At 48.6% G+C, this 17686-nt stretch overlaps 1 protein-coding gene across 3 annotated transcripts in view; it reads right to left on the bottom strand.

Moving 5' to 3' along the window:
* Positions 1 to 17686, bottom strand: part of BIN3 (bridging integrator 3) — a 42338-nt gene that overhangs the window by 10159 nt on the left and 14493 nt on the right. For all 3 annotated transcript variants that reach the window (XM_042983260.1, XM_007093900.3, XM_042983261.1), the window contains 3 exons: positions 9454 to 9502; positions 2703 to 2743; positions 2207 to 2268 (listed from right to left, as the gene is read on the bottom strand). In XM_042983260.1, the coding sequence (XP_042839194.1) occupies positions 2207 to 2234 (28 nt within the window). In that variant the 5' untranslated portion in view covers positions 2235 to 2268; positions 2703 to 2743; positions 9454 to 9502. The remainder of the gene's footprint in view (positions 1 to 2206; positions 2269 to 2702; positions 2744 to 9453; positions 9503 to 17686) is intronic.

The following is a 17686-nucleotide window of genomic DNA, read 5'->3' as shown; positions in this document are numbered from 1 at the left end:
GGTCAAACAGCTGTAAGTGCTGAGCCAGGACTAGACCCTGGGCACCCGCCTCGCCGCCCACTCCTCTCCTGGTGATCCGCCTGGAGACAGCTGTGGGCAGGCCCCACAAGGCTCTGCTGGGGTATCTGCTTATGTTGTTAAAGGTCTTCTGTGGTACCATTTCCCCACAGATGGAGGCCACTGCCCTGCTGTAGTCTTGTTCACATGTTTCTACACCATGTTTGACAGAGGATATGGGGATATGGGGAGCCTGGAAATCAGAGGGCAGCTCCAAGGCAGGATGGAGATCTATTGGCAGCTTTGGGGTTCTCAGTCCCATACAAGTTTTCGGGTCTCCATTATTTGCAAACAAACCAACAAAAAAATTCTAGAGGGGCAGGCAGAGAGACTGGAGAAGGGGCATGCTTGCTCCATAGTGTCTGTACCAGTTTAAGGGTTTCAGGAGAAACGTTTTTGAATGTATTCCTCACTACTTTATGCCACTGAATTTAAGATGGTAACACACCATTAATGTATAGCCATTGAGAAAGAAAAACTATGCTGCGAATTATGTTACGGTGTGTTGATTTCTGAGATGTTAAAAGCGAAACAATGTCTTTGAATCAATGAAATGAGGTCCACTCCAGTTAACCAGAGATGTGCCCCTGCCTTGCCATGTGAGGAGCGCGTTGGCCCCACGCGCCTACTCCTTGGCCCCAAGGGCCTACTTCTCTGTTTCCGGTGGGAGAAACGGAAACCTAGCGGGTCCCTCTCCACTCAGGCTCCTCCACATGCCAGCAGAGAAGCCCACAGTGGATGACTGGCTCACACAGCGCCCTGTCCTGGGCCTCCCTCTAATCTGGTAGCCTGCTGCAGTCACCCAGCAAACAGGCACCGTATGGGAGAAGCCTGGAAATATATACTTCCCAGAAATGTTGAGGCAGTGGAGCTAAGAACCCTCTTTCAAATCTGTGCAGTGACTTTGTAGGCTTAGGAGCAAACATCATGTGTAACTGGACTGGATCATGAAATGGTCACACACAGTATAATTAAAGGATAGAAACTTGGGACAAAACTGGAAACGTTTTTGAAAAATTTCTTCCACTACTTTTTAATATTTGAGGACAAAAATCCTGAAAAGGTAGGGCAGGGGAGACTTCCTTCCCAATTTTCCTTTTCTTTCCTAAAGCCTCACACTTCAGGCCTCTGCCTCTGTCTTTGTTAGAACCATCTGAAGTCAATTAACAGTGTGGAATCCCACCGGGAGTCCTCACTGGCCTATGTGAGTGAGTGAGTGCCGCAGGGCAGGGCCATAGAGCCTCCATTCTCAGGGACTGGGAGGGTGTGGCCAGCCCAGCACCAATTGGGAGGCTGGTGGTCTTTGAACCTTAAAGAGAATGTGGGTCTCCAACTCCACGTGGGTCTCTGGAACCCTGATGCCACCTCAAAATATAAGGGTTGACAAAGACCTAACAGGGACTGGCGGTGCACAGATGATCTTGTTTGGGAACACAGAATGGGATTTTAGATCTTGTCCAGGCAGTTGATTTCCCTCAATTGTCTGGGGCAGTGGTTCTCAAAATGAGGTCCCCGGGCCAGCTGCCTCAGCACTGCCTGGGGGTGGGCTGGACAATCTGCCTCGTGGCGGGCCTTCCGGTGACCCTGATGCACTGACTGTGACTGCTTCAGGAGGGCTTTCTCTGCCCAGATTCTAGTTCTGACTGGGGGCGGGAGAGGCCAGGAACCCTGGGCCCCAGGGGTCGCCCATTTATTTTGATTTCTTGTGGGGAAAACCATGCTCTCCACTTCATGGATCCCTGACGTTCCACAGCTTCCAAAGCTGCCCACTCTGAAAACGCAACCTTCCCTTCATCTGTGCTCTGACAGTGCAGTCTATCTGGAGAAGTACCAAAGAAAGGAAGCAATAGGTCACAGCTTCTCCTGTACTGGAAAGGCAGTGGCGAACGATAAAGATGCCACCCAGGGAACCTGGAACTATCCACAAAACAAATAACAGATGGGCTCCGTAATCAGACCCTTGGCTCGCTGCACACGTAGTCTGGAGATGCCAGGGACAGTCGTGTTCAGACCCACCCATGTCCTCTGGATGAGCGGTGACATGAGCATCTGTGCACAGACCACAGGAGCCAGCCCTGACGTGATGGAGGGGCAGAGGTCCACCCGTGACCCGGCCAGGCCCGGCCCAGCTCTGGGCTATGCCACCTACCCAGATCAGCATCGGTGCCCTTCTTCATGTCCTTCTGCAGCCTCCTGGTCTGCTCCTCCAGCCTGCAAGGCAGGGGCACAGGCTTAGGCACCTGGCATCGTCAGCTTGCTTCAGCCCCCTTCCTTCCCATCTACCTGAGTGAAGCCCAGCCTGATGCCCTGGAAGGCCTGCCAGGAGAGGGGGCCCCTGCTCCATGGGGAGTTTTCCCACCAACTGAAGGGCTGCTACTGGCTCTGCATGAGGCCAAGCACCCAAAGGCTATGAGTTAACGACTGTCACATAGCCATCAGCTGGGGGAGAATTTCTGGCAGGCTGTGAACTGAGCTGCCCTCTGCTCCCGCGGCACTTACGGGACAGCTGAGCGGCCCACTGATGGAGGTGCCGGAAGGGGCAGTGCGAGAACTGAGACCTGGTAGAAGGCTCCTGCCCTTCCCCCCCTCGCCCCCCCCCCCCCCCACTCCTCCCAGCCTCCATCCTTCTGGGCTTTGACACTCACTGCTGGAGTTTTCCATACTCCCTTTCAAAATCTCTCTCCACCTGTAACCAAAGAGACAACTCAATCATCGGAGAAATGACAACACGCTGGAAAAAATCTGCCAGCCTACTGAAACTCCCTCTCCACCCTCCCCCCAGCTGCAGAAAACAACACGGTCCAGTTCATACAAGCTCCAGCAGATCGTTAACGACACAGTATCCCTGTGTTCCCAAATTAATTAAGTGTTTGATTTAGGGCACAAGACTCCCCTCCCAGATGGGCCAGCCAGGCAAGTAGCAGCGGATTGTGGCTCTGTTCCTCTACCACAGGGAGCCAGGCCCTGGGCTGCGTTCCCTCTCTCCTCACCCTCCCATTGAGAGGCAGGTGAGGTGCTTGGAATGTGAATGTGACTGAGACTCGCAGGGGGGGAAGCAGGCGGGTCCCCTCCTACTCCTGGCCCTGGTTTCCTCACAGGGCTTACCAACTGTGAGGTTCAGGGTGGACCAAGAAATGTCCTGTCTGCGCACTCTGTGTGCTGGAATGTACCGAGCACAAATACTATTGCTACTGACCGGCAAGGCTCTCTTAAAATTCTTGATAAGTAACCAGATTTCCCCGATGCCAGCAAGACTGACATCAGATGGGTGTAAGTCCTGATCCCAATTCTGCCACCTGCATGTCAGGTGAAGTCAAGAAAGTCACTTGCACGTCCAGTGCCTGAATTTCTCCATCCGTCAAACAGGGCCCTGGCAATGGCCTCTCAGGAGAGTGGCCTGTGAGGGATATGACACCTGAGAGCCGAGAGGAGGGGACCGAGGCCTGTCCTGGTTCCCTTCTGCAGAGGCAGCAAGAGCTCCCTGGCCGGCGTGCTGAGCCTCTGGGCTGAGGCGCTCAATTAAGAGCAGCTAACATTCACGGGGTGCTCGCCGCATGCTTCTGTGAACGGCTTCTCCCCCACAACTGCAGAGGCAGGTGTACTTGTGGCCCTCACTGCACCAAGGAGCTCCCTAGGACAGAGGGGACGTATGCTGCACTAGCTCACACGACTAGTGAGTGGCAGGGCTAGGATCTGGACACAGGCAGCCTGGCTCCAAGGCCTGTGCTCTTAACAAGCATTCTACCAAAAAGGGGAAAAGGTATTTGCTGATGAATTAAAGCCACGACCCAAGAAAGGTGCCTTCTTGGCTGCTCCCCGAGATGCCTTCCAGTGAGAGCCCTAAACCCTGGTCCTCACTCTCACAGCAGGCTGAAGGTCACAGAGCCCAAAGCTGTGGAAAGTGTCAAGGCCCCATTGTTCTTTGCCAGCGCACCCTTCCGTCACAGTGCCCCATGAAGGAGCATTCTGAAAGCCCACGGACCCCACACTCATGTGCATTTAGGTAAACTCAACACAGTCACAGAACAGCAAAACATTATTCAGGCCGACTATTTCATGTTATAAACACAGAGGACGAAGCCCAGAGACGGGGAGTGATTTAATAAGGACGCAGGGCTAGTCAGAGGCAAACCAAGGCTAGAATTCAGACTCCTAGTTCAGCACCAGCCCCCTTTTTAAAATGACATTTAATAACCTCACAAACATTTATTGAGCACCTATTAAGTGCAACGCAATCTGTCAGGTGAGAGAGATGCTCTGGTGAATAAACAGATGTGGGTCCTGGCAGGGGAGATAAAACAAATACACCTCTAACCTAAACCACGGACAGCCCCGTGGAGGACGGGGGCTAGAGAATGGCATGGAGAAGCTACTTAGCTAAGGTCCCGGGGCACAACCACATGTCGCCCTTGCATGGACACACCTCACGTTCCTCAACTGAAATGTAAAATTTAGAAGCAGGAACACAGGGTCTTTCCTTTTACTTTCTGACCCCAGCACCTGGGGTCTGACACAAAGTCGTGAAGTAAAATTCACCATCGGTTTCCCCCACCCTACAGTCTTTGCCCTCTTTTCAACAGACCCCCTGTTTTTCCATCCAGGAATGCAATGTTTTCATCATCACCTTCCTATGATCCATCAAAAGCTGCTCTTAAGAGGAAGCTCAAACTTCGCTCCCACTAAAGCGTATGTTCCTGAAAAAAGCTTAAAGTGCTACCTGTCCCAGGGGATGTGTAGCTGGGCAGGAATCAAAGTCTCAGCCAAAGGCCGGAAGAGTGTCTGGTGCGATGCAGGCGGGAGATTTGTTCTGGGGTAGCGAGGCCTCGCCCGGGCCCAGCAAGCCCGCGCTGGGACGGTCCAGCCCTTTCTCCACCAACACCATCGAGGAAGGTGGTAGACAGGAATGAGCAGAGACGGATGACAGATGGACTCTGATACCAGCTGTGCAGTATTAAAAATACTACCTAACATTTTGAGTCTCACGTACTTTTCTAGAGGAATGGGATAACTCCATTCGGCCTTCCCCTGGGAAGATTTTCAATGGCTGCCAAGGAAACGGGGTAGCAGTGTCCGTCTTGTTGGCTTGTTTAGAGGATCACCGAACAGTCTGTGTAGAGCACAGAGCTCGGTGCCTGGCCTGTGGATAGGGTTTCCTTGTTCTTCTCCCATGCACTGGGGTGCTGGGGGTGCCCAGAGAAGTCTGGGGGTGCAGACTGGTCTGTGGCCCTTTGGCAAGGCACGGGGTCAGTTGATAGCTGGGATGAACGCTGATTGGGCTAAGCCAGGATCCTGTGCCTGGGGGTTACACCTGGGCCTCCCTTAACTGGACATATCACCCCTCTTATTTTGTAGGATGTGACGGCTGAGCAGAGTCTTTACATATTAAAAGTATTCTTTTCCAAAAAGACGAAGTCAAGGATGTCCTGGTCAGAGTCCAGCTTTTCTAAAGATGAAGAACATGCAGTGGGTGCTCCCAGAGGGAGGCGGGCGCAGAGAGCTCCGGCCTTGGCTCCTGGCGCTCTCTTTTGCAATCCCCAAGTGTGCCGGTGCGTGTGTGGGATGTCAGAGAGCACCTGGTCCCCCTGGCTGGGAATGCTTGGACTTGCACAGAGAGCGAGCGACTGCGGGTTTCCAACTGGGCTGGAACATTCTGGTTGGGGAGCCGCTTGAGGTCTTACCCCGGCAGCTGAGAAGTGTGTCGGGGTGGAGCTCGATCCTTCTGCTGCTGCTCACGGCCACGTGAGAGCCTGAGATGTTCATGAACGTGTCCCCCTTCTGCCTCTGGCAGCCAGGTGTGGGTTGCTCTCAAGATCGCTCTCCTCCCTTGGGGAAAGATCCGAGGCAACACCACCAGGATTCTGGCCCCTCGGATAATGGATAAGGGAATAAGGAGACACACTGGAGTCCTAGTGCAAGGTATCTCCATTTTGAGGGAAACAGCCAAACACAGAAGATCTGAACATCTCTGAATGCTTGATGCTTTTGCCAAAAAGGCGATTAGCCCCCAGTCAACAATGCAAGTGCAAACACATGTGCACGGCTGTCAGCGGGTCAGGGCGGGCCGGGCCGGGCGGCGAGGTTAGCGAAGGGGGAATGAGCACCAGACGGCCCGCTGCTCTGGGCATTTGCAAAGGCTCAAGGTGGAGGGGTGAGACTGTGCTGCTCAGCGCTCTACCCCCCGCGCCTAGGGTCAGGCTGGCATGGAGCAGGAGTCCGTATTCGTTAAATGAATGAGTGGGCTGAGGTCTCACCCAAACGGACACTCGGGGTGAAGTGAAGAAGGAGACCGGCAGGCAGGGCTCCGGCTCTAGCCCCGGAGCTAAGCCGTGTCGGATCAGAGCTGGCTGAGGCAGAGGGCACACTGGGTGATCTCGGAAGCCCCCTCTTGGAGGGGTGCTAGGGGCGGAAAGCAGCCTCCCTTTGGTGGATCATGTGTTACCACATGATCAAGTGAGGCTGAGAGGCTCTCCACTTTGCAAGTGGAGATTGTCCTCAAGTGGGGGCTCCGTGTGGCAGGATGCTCCCCTGCCCTGACGCTGTGGCATGCCTGCCTAGCTCGGAGTCTAAGAGTGTGCTTTCCTTCGTGTGCGAGACCCAGGGTTCCAAGAGCTCTTCCCTCCTCGAAGGTTACGGACGGGGAAGCGGCTGCTTTTTGCCATGCCAAGATGCTCCGGCTTCCTTATGGGAGTGGTGGGGCAGGAGGGGTGTAAGCAGAGGGTGCGGAGAGTTCGGACTGGGAGGTGGGCAAGCTTTTGTCCCTCCACCTCCATCCAGTGGCCAGCCCCTGCAGAGAACATGCCATTCCCTCGCCAGAGCCTTGACAACAATGGAATTCGTGTTAATAACCTGGGTGCAGAAGAACAGTGAGAGCAAACACACAATGCTTTCTTTGTGTCTGACAGTTGGGTACCTTGAGCCAAAAACCTCCTGAAACTCCCTGAAGATAACGTGAGCGTTTCTTCCCATGACGGGGGCGCCATGACTTCCAGGCAGCAGGCAGCCACATCTGCGCCTCTGACGGTGCCTGGGCAAGAACGGTAGCGCGTCACCACTGTCTGGGGGCAGCTGCCGGAGGCGCTGAGACGGCTGCCCGGGCTCGGCCTATGATGGGGGCCTGGAGGGGCTTGTGCGGCAGAGAACGAGATTGAAGAGGCAGGCTCTCGCTCCCTATACTTCGGTGCCTCTGGGGAGTTGAGGGAGCAAGTAACTCTCTTCCAAAGCCTAAGTCGGCTTTGATTCCTTGTGAGAGATCAAAGGCCCGGCCTACCATTTCCTTGTAGTAGGGGATCCGGCTGCTTGGAACAGGCTGAGTCCTCGGTGGTTTCTAAAGAGTCAAATCAACTATCTTCCCACAAGGTAGTTAATATTTATTGAGGGCTCATCATGTGCTAGACACTGTGTTAAGTGGTTCATACACATGACCTCATGTACACAAGACTCATACTATATCAGTGGCATAGGTACTAAGATCCTCACTTACGAAGGAGGAAACCAACGCTCAGAAACAGTAAAGGGCCTTGCTCAAGGTCACATACAGCATGTGGCGGAGCCAGTGGGAATCCAGGCAGGAAACCTACCACATCTGGCTTCTTAATCACTACTTGGTGCCCAGTCTGACTGGGGGAGCAGATTCCAGAAGTCAGAGGACCGCAGTTCCATCCCAAACAAGACTGACGTGAGGAGGGGAAGAGGGAAGCCACGGGCCCATCTGTGGGCTTGTCTGTAGGGCCGTCCATAGGTGCTGGGATTGTCCATTTGTCCCTCCTCTGGGGAGTCCTTGCCACTCCTCAGATTAAAAGACCCAGAGATCTTTCCGTCAACAAACTGGCAAAGAAGCTAGAAACTGAATTCTAACCTATACTTTTCTGTAGAGAACAACGGCTATCTCTATAGAGGTAAGGGTGTTGGGAGGGTTTTCTGTTTGCCTGTTTGTTTTTTGGTAGTGAGCGCTGGGAATAAAAGACCCTTCTCAAAACCACTTCCCTTTCAGATCTGCCCTGGATTAAACTCTGGAGACACAAAGCCACACCTTCCCACTTCCTGTAGCCGGCTAGAGCCCAACATTTGCACGCCCAGATTCTTTGCGCTTCAGCTGAGAGCCTCCACAGATGGTCAGCCTCTGCATGGGAGGTAAACTCTCAGTCTGTCCTCGGCCTGCCTTCACTTGAAAGAGAAACGCAGCCCATTTCCTTTTAAGTGGCTTGCCTTTGGATTTTCCAAAGACTGAGCCATTGGTCAGATGTGTGCTGAACTTCCCTTCCTGCCAAAATGAAGCAGGAGCTTTCCTGTAGTCCTGAGTTCTGAGCCAAGGAGGGCCGAGGTTATTAAGACAAGGAGAACCGTCAGAGGCTCCAGCAGGCTGACAGTTGCTGGAACTGTCACAATGAGAGATACTGTACAGTTATGGGTTCCCACGGTGAAACCAACAGCCTGATTAGATTTGGGGGTGAGGGAGTTCAAGAGGCCATTCTTTACTAGAATTCCCAAACCTCAGCAGACCTTCACAGCCTGAGTGAGGCAGCATAGAGCAGTGGAATGTGCATTGAACAGAGACTCCGACTTGGGTTCCAATTTTGGCTCTGTCGGTATTAGGGTTTAAAAAAAAAAAAAATTTTTTTTTTGTTTTGTTTTAAGAGCACTCATGAGTGGGGGAGGGGAAGAGGGAGAGAGCAGCTCAAGCAGCTCTGCTTGAGAGTTGGATGCTTAACTGATTGAGCCACCCAGCTGCCCTAGTGTTAGGTTTTTTACAACCTTAGAAAGTCATGGTGGCTTCGTGGGCCTTGGTTTTCTCGTAAGGAAAATCAGGTTGGACTAGATGATCTGTAAGGGCTTCCAGCTCTAAACTTTCTAAAAATCTGTGATTCCTCTCCCATTCTAGAGATAAAATAGAGATAAAAATCGTGGGTTCTCAAGGAGGTAGGATTCAATCATGCCCTCCTGACTCTGGGTCCTGGCTAAGAATTCCTTTGGCAGTGGAGAGAAAGGGACCTGGAGCCTCCTGGAGAAGCTTCCTGGTCTTCACACAGCCTGAGGTGGCTGGAGATAAAGGCCTGGGACATGTCCTTGGCAGGGGCCTAGGTTTCAGGAGCCCACTCAGGAGAGTGCAGAGTGCCACGCCAGACTGCAGAGATGGGCTGTCACCCACCTGTCACCCACCTCCTCCACCTGCCCCAGGATGGGGACGAGCCAGCCTGATTTGCAGAAGGAAGATGTCCCAGGCCAGGAGGCCTCCGCAAGCCCCAGTCTAAGTGAGGTTCCAGAGCGACACGGCTGGGAATGAGGCAGCCCGGGTTCTGCCTTCCCCAGCCCCACGATGTGCTGAATCAAACCTCTGGTTCTCTGCAAAGACCATGTGAGACAGACGGAGTCTCAGAATGAAAGAATCGGGTTACTCACTGTTTTAGGGACAATCTGTTTCTTAGGCTGCCCAATCTTGAAAGGAATCCTAGGAGAGAAAGAGACAAAGAGGGATTTTAGGAGAAATGGGGAAGGACGTAGCTGAAAAGAACTGATGAAGTCAAGGCCACTTGACTTCAAGGGTAATGAGAGCCAGTGGTCTGCTCCTGGCACTCGAACCACACGCCCTGTGGATCTAGGGCCGTCGGCAGCCAGGCTGGGCTCTGGAGGGTGATCTTCCCATGAACAGTGTCGGATGGAGGTCCTGGGCACCACCTTCTGCCCCAGAGCATCTTTCCTACTAGTAGCCAGGTGTTGAAACACGTTGCAAAGGTGAGGGCAGGGAAGGGGAGATACCACACGACAGACAGTCATTGTAAATCTGTGCCCTGAGGAGCTGCAAAGTCAGAATTACAGGCTCGCTGGGGCAGCTATCATCCTTGAAAACAAGCGTTTAAAAACACCATGAGAACCACTTATCGTCTGTATTAGGTGCTTCGCTACTTCTCTATAGAGGACTTGTTACGTGGCTGGAGACAGAGGATACACTACAGGGCATTAAGGCCCAGCCAGGCTGGGTTATTTCTGGTGAGAACTGACAACGTGAAACGTGGCTAACTCAAAGAGGGACCTGAATCTAGCCCAGGTCTGCCCTCTGCACCTTAGGTTCTCCACTTGGAAATGGAAGGCAGTTTGGCATAACAGAAGGAGGGTCAAGAATCTAGCCTCTAAATCTAGGCCCCCCTCCACTGCCCCCCACCGTCTCCCGCTCTGAGGAGCGGGCTGCCCCCTGGCAGGTAACGACTGCCCTGGGATTCATTGCCCACTCTGTGAAAGGACAGGGTTAGACTGGATAATTCAGAAGCTTCCTTGAGGCATGAAAAATTCTGATTCTACAATTCTGAGAAGCGTGGTCCCGCTAGGAGCAAACACAGTGCATTCCAACTGCTGGAGAAAAAGAGGCTCCCCAGAGCCCCCAAGGTAGCAGTGAGTGAAGCACCCCTGGGATCAGCTCAGGGCACAGGGAGTCAGCAGGAGAGTCCCCAGGGCACGACTCCACTCCCACTCTTCTCTCAGTGCTCAGGACGCTGCAGTCCCTCCCTTTCAAACCTCCCGCTTCCAGCTTCCACCGCTGCACCCGCCCCTTCCCTCCGCACCCCCTTCTGCCCAAGCCTGCTTTCTCTTGGCCCAAACTGACCAACACTGTTGCTAAACCCAATGGTATAATTAACCACCGATAATAACCCCAGACAACGATCCGGTCGAGAGGATGGGCCAGCCTGAGTCACAGTGGTTTAAATTTAATTTCTGGAGGACATCCTGTTTATTGTTAACCCAGCCCGGTAATTTGGGAGCATTAACCCTTTGGGGGCTGGCTGATTCACGTGGCTTCTGTAAACAAATAATCAGTGGCTATATAATTACCAGGGGAAAGGTAAGCTCTGAAACTGAAAAGAAGAGAAAGGGAGAAATTGCTCTTTCCCCTCCTCAAATCTAAAGAACAGAGGTTAAGGGAGCTGAGCTCCATAGTCCGCTCCTCGTGTCCCCAGTTACTTTTCCCCAAATCAGGGATTGGAGTTGACTGACACAATGGTTTTGGACAGTGAACAACTGCCCTCAAGGACTATTTTGGTGACAGTGCAAATGAGGTCCTGGTGGCATTGAGAGAAGATTGAGCCTGCACGAAGCATGTTGTGGGATAATAAGCTTTGGACCAGGAATCAGAAAACTGATCTCTGCCTTTGACTAGTTTTGTGATGCGAACAAATCACGGTCTCTCTGGAGCTTTTTCTTTCCCTTTCTTTCTTTCTTTCTTTCTTTCTTTCTTTCTTTCTTTCTTTCTCTTTCTTTCTTTCTTTCTTTTCTTTCTTTCTTTTTTAAATTCTTTTAATGTTTATTTTTGAGAGAGAGAGAGAGAGGGAGGGAGAGAGAGAGACGAACGTGAGCAGGGAGGGGCAGAGAGAGAGAGGGAGACACAGAATCCCGAGCAGGCTCCAGGCTCTGAGCTGTCAGCACAGAGCCTGACGTGGGACTTGAACTCATGAACTGTGAGATCGTGACCTGAGCCAAAGTCAGCACTTAACTGACCAAGCCGCCCAGGCGCCCCTGGAGCTATTTCTTAAACTCTAAAACAGAGGAGATGGAAACTTGAATTCTAAACTGAATCTCTGTTCCAGGAACACGGGGCAGGGTGAAATTCTACAGAATTCTCAGAGTGGTCTTCACAATGATTCTAACTTAGAGTCTAGTACTACAGACTAGCTATAAAGAAATGAAGAACTTAGATGCCATTATTTGTGGTGCCACAGCCTCTCTAAATCTTAATTTGGAATCACAGTATTTTTAGAATTGCAAGTTACCATAGAAATTGTTCCAGTTCAACCCTCTCATTTTGTAGATGAGAAAACCAATCTGGAAAGGTCCAGTGACTAGCCCAGGGTCATCCTGCTGGTTCACGACTGAACCAGGAGTAAACAATCCACTTTTCTCTCTGCTATTCTTTGCCATGAATTTGTTATGTTTATTTGAAGGAACTAAGGAAAATCATCTGATCAAAATACCTAACCTTAAAATACTGTGGAATTTCAAAGGGGCTCACTATTCTTGAAAAGACTGGAAATGCAAGGAATGAGGAGGGCAGCATTATCGGGAGGAAGGAGGCTTGTGCTGACCCGGCTCCGTCTGAACAAATGATAGGTTCCAGGTATCATGTTGGCTGAGTGCAAAAACGTCACTGATAATGTCTTTGAGACAACAGGTAAAGAACCTGGACTGTCCAGGGCAACTGGGACACATGGCCATTACACCCACATGGAATGCCTTCCCTTCTCCCAGCTTGATCAAAGCTGTTCTCAAGTCCAAAACCTTGCTTACCTTCTTCTAAATGTCTAAGACTTCATTTGGCATTGAAAAATAGCCTACCTTTTATATTAATTGAAGTTTACCCATTTAAAAAAGTAAAACATACTCATCAGAGAAAACTTGGGAAATACAGCAAAGTCAGAGACAGAGAGAGAGAGAAAGAGAGAGGGAGAAAGGGAAGGAAAAGAAGGAAAAAACCAAAACAGCACACGGTCTCATATCTAAAGATAACCAAGGCTAATGTTTTGGTGTTAATTATATTTTAAAAGTTTGCAGAAAGAAAAAAATCTGAAGCAAATATGCCAAATGTTAATAGTGGTTAATTCTGGGTGGTAAGAGTGTGATTACTGTTTTCTTCTTTGCACTTTCCATATTTTTCAAATAAACTAAAAAAAAAAATCCCTTGTTTTTTTCCTTGACTACAAAAATAGCACCTGATCAGTGTCAAATACTTGGAAAACATGGAAACACACACACACACACACACACACACACACACACACACACACAGTAACACCCTGAATCTGTGTGTAAATACATGGACATGTGTACATATGCATATTTATATAACTTAAAAAACCTAAACATATCATAAAGGCTTCTATATGCCAAGATGTGGTTGTCATCAGCCTGCCCTGTTAAGAGCTACCTAGTATTTCATTATATATCCCTATTTTATTTTTGTGATCCACATCACTTACTAATGATCATTTCAACTGTTTCCAATTTTTCTTCTATTATTAAAAACACTAATAGCTAAATCTTTGTGTACATCAAGGATTAGTCACATAGGATAAGTTCTTAGAATTGGAATCGCTGGGTCAAAGGATATATACATGTCTAAGGCTTTGATACATTTGCCAAATTGCCCTGGAGGCAGATTGAGACAGTTTACATTTTTTAAAAGATTGAAATGGTTTACATTTTACCACTAGCCCTTTGGCCTGTTTATCAGGATTTTTTTTCTGGCTTAGCGTTTGCCTTTCCCTTTTGTGCAATTAATCTGAGTTTGCTTTTATCAAAGTTACACGTGTGCATGGTTTAATAGGACAACAAGGTTTGTTAAGTGAAACATGAGGTCCTACCCTCCCTCCCCCTGCCCTAATCTCACTTGCCCAAGACAAGCACTTTTCGACTCTGCTGGGTTTTTTGGCATGTACCTTTGCATCTCTAAATAAAAATGCGTCTATTTCTATCTCTGGTTAGGTTTTAGGCACTAGCTGCTGACTTTTTCTTTTGCAAGGGGAAGATTTAACGAAACCAACCAACTGACCAAGCTCTTGCAGGCTTCTACCTGTTACACAAAGGCACATCCGAATCTCCTCTTCTTCTCGATGCAGTTACGTGATTTGGTCAGATCAATAAGTAAACTGTTGGGAGAATAATGTGATTTCTTGTCCTTCCTGCATGTGGCAGCCAGCAGATTTTTCAGCCTCAGCCAAACCTTCAGAAGCTGCAGAGTTCCAAGCCAAGCCTCGCAGCTAGGCCACTCCCAAATTCCTGACCTGTAGAAACTGGTACTGTTGTTTGGAGACGCTAAGTTGTGGGGGAATTTGTTACACAGCAATACGTAACTAATAACACTGCATGCTTTTGCTCCTAAAATTGTCATTTTTTCTTTCACGTGCTGAATTTTCTATGTATTTACTGTCTAAATTTACTCTTAATACATTCACTCGTGTCAGGTATTCACTTCTTGAAGCGGTGTCCGAGGCAGCCTCCAAGCTGCTCCGGTCAGGACGGGTCGCCTCGGCCCCTGGTGTAGAGCCGGAGGCCCAGGCTCGCCCTTCTCCTGCCTCCTATAGGAATTCTGACACCTGGAATCCGGGTCTTCCTCTTTGCTGGTTTACTCCTCGTTTGGGCAGAGTAAAAGTGTGTGTGAGATCACCTTTTGAGACTTTGCATAACCAAAACCTCTTTGCCCTGACTCACACCAGTTAGTCTGACTGGGTATAGAATGTAGGTTGGACTTCATTTCTTTCAGAATCTCACAGACTTTGCTTCCCTGGCTTCTCATTTCCCAGTGCTATTGTGGTGAAGTCTAAAGCACTCCGATTTCTATCCTTTGTAGGCAACCTACCCATTCTTCATGCAAGCTTCTTGAATCATGTTTGTCCCTGGTGGTATAAACTTTCACAGTGATGTACCTCGTGGGTCTAATTGCACTCACTGTGCTGGGATACGCACCAAATTCTTTCAATTTGGCAATTTGTAATCTTTCGTTCTGGGCTTAAAAAAACTTTGTTGTGGCTCGTGTCTTCCCCCATTTTCTCTGTTTCTCATTTCTGAAATTCATTTTTTTAAAATTTTTAAATTTTATTTATTTTGAAGGAGAGAGAGAGAGAGCAAGCATGGGAGGAACAGAGAGAGAGAGAGAGGAACAGAATCTGAAGCAGGCTCCAGGCTCCGAGCTGTCAGCACAGAGCCCAGTGCGGGGCTGGAACCCATGAACAATGAGATCATGATCTGAGCCGAACTTGGATGCTTAACCAACTGAGCCACCCAGGTGCCCCATTTATTTCTGAAATTCTTGTAATTCCAGTGCTGACCCACCTTGGTTGCTTCTCCAGTTTCTTTATTTTTCAACATTTCGTATCTTCTAATACTTGTAAAGTTTTTCATTTCTGCTATCGTATTTTTAATTTCTGAGAGGTCTTTTTACTTTTCAGGATGTCCTTTTTTTTTTATGGTATCTTGTTTTATTTCATGGATGGCTTCTCTCTCTGATGATCTTTAAAAAAATTCTTTTTTAATGTTTCTTTATTTTTGAGAGACAGAGAGAGACAGGGCATGAGCGGGGGAGGGGCAGAGAGCGAGGGAGACACAGAATCCAAAGCAGGCTCCAGGCTCTGAGCTGTCAGCACAGAGCCTGACGGGGGGTTCGAACTCACAGACCGCGAGATCATGACCTGAGCCAAAGTCGGACGCTCAACCGACTGAGCCACCCAGACGCCCCATCTCTCTCTGATGATCTTAATAGACAGATTTACAAAAAGTTTCTTCTTTCTTCCTTCAGTCTCAGTTTCCCCTCAAGTTGTTTTCTGCTTTTGCCTCCATTTTTCACACTAAACACTCCCCTTGGGAGTGTGGTAATCTTGGGTGTCTGCTCACATACGGGACTGGAGACAAGACAGCTGATCAGAAGCTGTGAGCGCTCAGATATTGTCTGCGTACTGTGTGCAGTGACCTGGCTGAGCAGTGTTGTGGGGAGCCCCTGATGTCAGTATCTGTACTCCTGGGCAGGTAAGATTTCCTAGAGAATTTTTCAGTCTCTCGCCATGGGAGTAAAGGCCCAGCAGAGTTGTTCCGAGAGCTCAGTGAGTAGAAGAGGTCACTCGAGCACATGCCATGCGTGCAGGTGCCATGGGGGAGGGGAAGGGTTGTCTTGGCACTCCCCACGCATTTCTTCACTTCACCCTCCTGCCTTCAGGATGGTAGTCCTGCCCTCAGCTGGGCTTACAGTGGATCTGTGTTTTGTGGGCCCGAAGCTTATATGATTTTGTATGCCTTTTAAAGAAAAAGAAAATGAATTTACAAATATCAAAATTGGATGGGGCCCCTAGATGGCTCAGTTTGTGGAGCGTGGGACTCCTGATCTCAGGGTTGTGAGTTTGGGCCCCAGGCTGTATGTAGAGATTACTTAAAAATAAAATCTTTTAAAAACATTAAAAAATATTAAAATTGGCATGAAAGTGTTTATTTAGACAGAGAAAAGAACATAATAAATTACAAGTTATAAAAGCTGACAAATAACATGAAATCAAAAAATCAAGAATAACCTAAAATTTTTATTAATCGTCTGCCTGACACACCTCTGTATTCATTTCCCTGCATTTTTTGGCTGCGTAGTCTATGATTGCCTCTTCATGTGACACCGAGTGGGTAACATCATTTTCGTAGAGAAAAGAAAGGTAATTCAGCCTTTCCTCTAGTATGGTTGACTGAAACTTGTTTTCTATCATTGACAGTTCAGAAAAGCTTTTTTTTCCAGCTTACCAGTAATATATAAATATAATAAAAATTTTGCTGTAAAACTTAGGAAAATCTCGTTTCCTTCATAAATAAACTGTAAGATTTCAGGACACATTTCAAGGTTTCTTGTATAATGACTACTCTTAACCACTCTCTGAATTAATGGGGGTAACCAGCTTCTCTGTTCCTGATGTCGCTGGCGGAGGGCCCATCATGAGTTTTGTCATCTTCGTTATCTTTCGTGTTAAGAACTTTAAATTGTTTTATCAATGTGTTCTAATGATTTGCGCCTCTTTATTAACTAGATTATCAAACCATCGCTCCTCTTTAAAACTGATCTCATTCTTTTTTAAGAAATATTCTTAAAAAATTTTTTTTAAACGTTTATTTATTTTTGAGAGACAAAGAGAGACAGAGTGCAAATGAGGGAGGGGCGGAGAGGGAGGGAGACACAGAATCCGAAGCAGGCTCCAGGCTCTGAGCTGTTAGCACAGAACCTGATGCGGCGCTTGAATTCACGGGCTGCGAGATCATGACCTGAGCTGAAGTCGGATGCTTAACCGACTGAGCCACCCAGGCAAACCCCTGATCTCATTCTCTTAATGAATGACTAGGTTTGAGTACAATTTGAAAATGTTTTGTTGCACTTTGATTTCAGAATATCTCTTGATTTAACTGCTCACCTGTGTCACTTTTGTTTTGTGTTATTTTTTACCCAACTTTTCCCTTAGTTTTTTTCTTCTTTAAAATTTTTTCCCCAGCTTTATTGAGATACAATGGATCTATATAACACTGTGAAAGACATACAACTTTTTTTTTTTTTAATTAAGCTCTACATCCAATGTGGGATTTGAATTCATAACCCCGAGATCAAGTCGCATGTTCTACTGACTGAACCAGCCAGGCACCCCTTTCCCTTAGTTTTTAAATACATTTAAAGATCACCAAAAGAGGTGCCCTCTGTATATTTCCAATTCAGGAACCTGAAATTTCTCACGGTTTTATCAAAGTTTTCAAAAAATGTCTACAAACTGCAGCTAAAACAGCATATTTCCAATTCAACCCTCCAGTCGCATCCCAAAAGGCCTAGGCTACTCCAAAGCTGCCTGACATGAGGGGTAGTATCAAGTAGCAAAAGGAGGAAGTGAAGGCAGACGTTTTCTTAACTGAATGCAGTATAAACACATTGTTGATGTTTGCAAAAACAGAGGATCATGTGAACACACAGCTAAGGTTCCTTCTGGGTCTTGGACAAGGTCCATGCCAGCAAGGGGCCCTGAAGCTTAAATTGTATTAAATAGTTTTTACATAGTAAATCCACCTTTGTGTGCCTAGTATAGGAACTCCCTGTCTCATACTCTCCAAGGGGTGGGGCCCCTTCATTCTTTTGCTAGGGTGA

This window comes from Panthera tigris, chromosome B1, assembly GCF_018350195.1.
Source record: "Panthera tigris isolate Pti1 chromosome B1, P.tigris_Pti1_mat1.1, whole genome shotgun sequence".
Lineage (NCBI taxonomy): Eukaryota > Metazoa > Chordata > Mammalia > Carnivora > Felidae > Panthera > Panthera tigris.
Note: the sequence above shows the minus strand (reverse complement) of the source record. Positions and strands in the feature narration are given on the sequence as shown.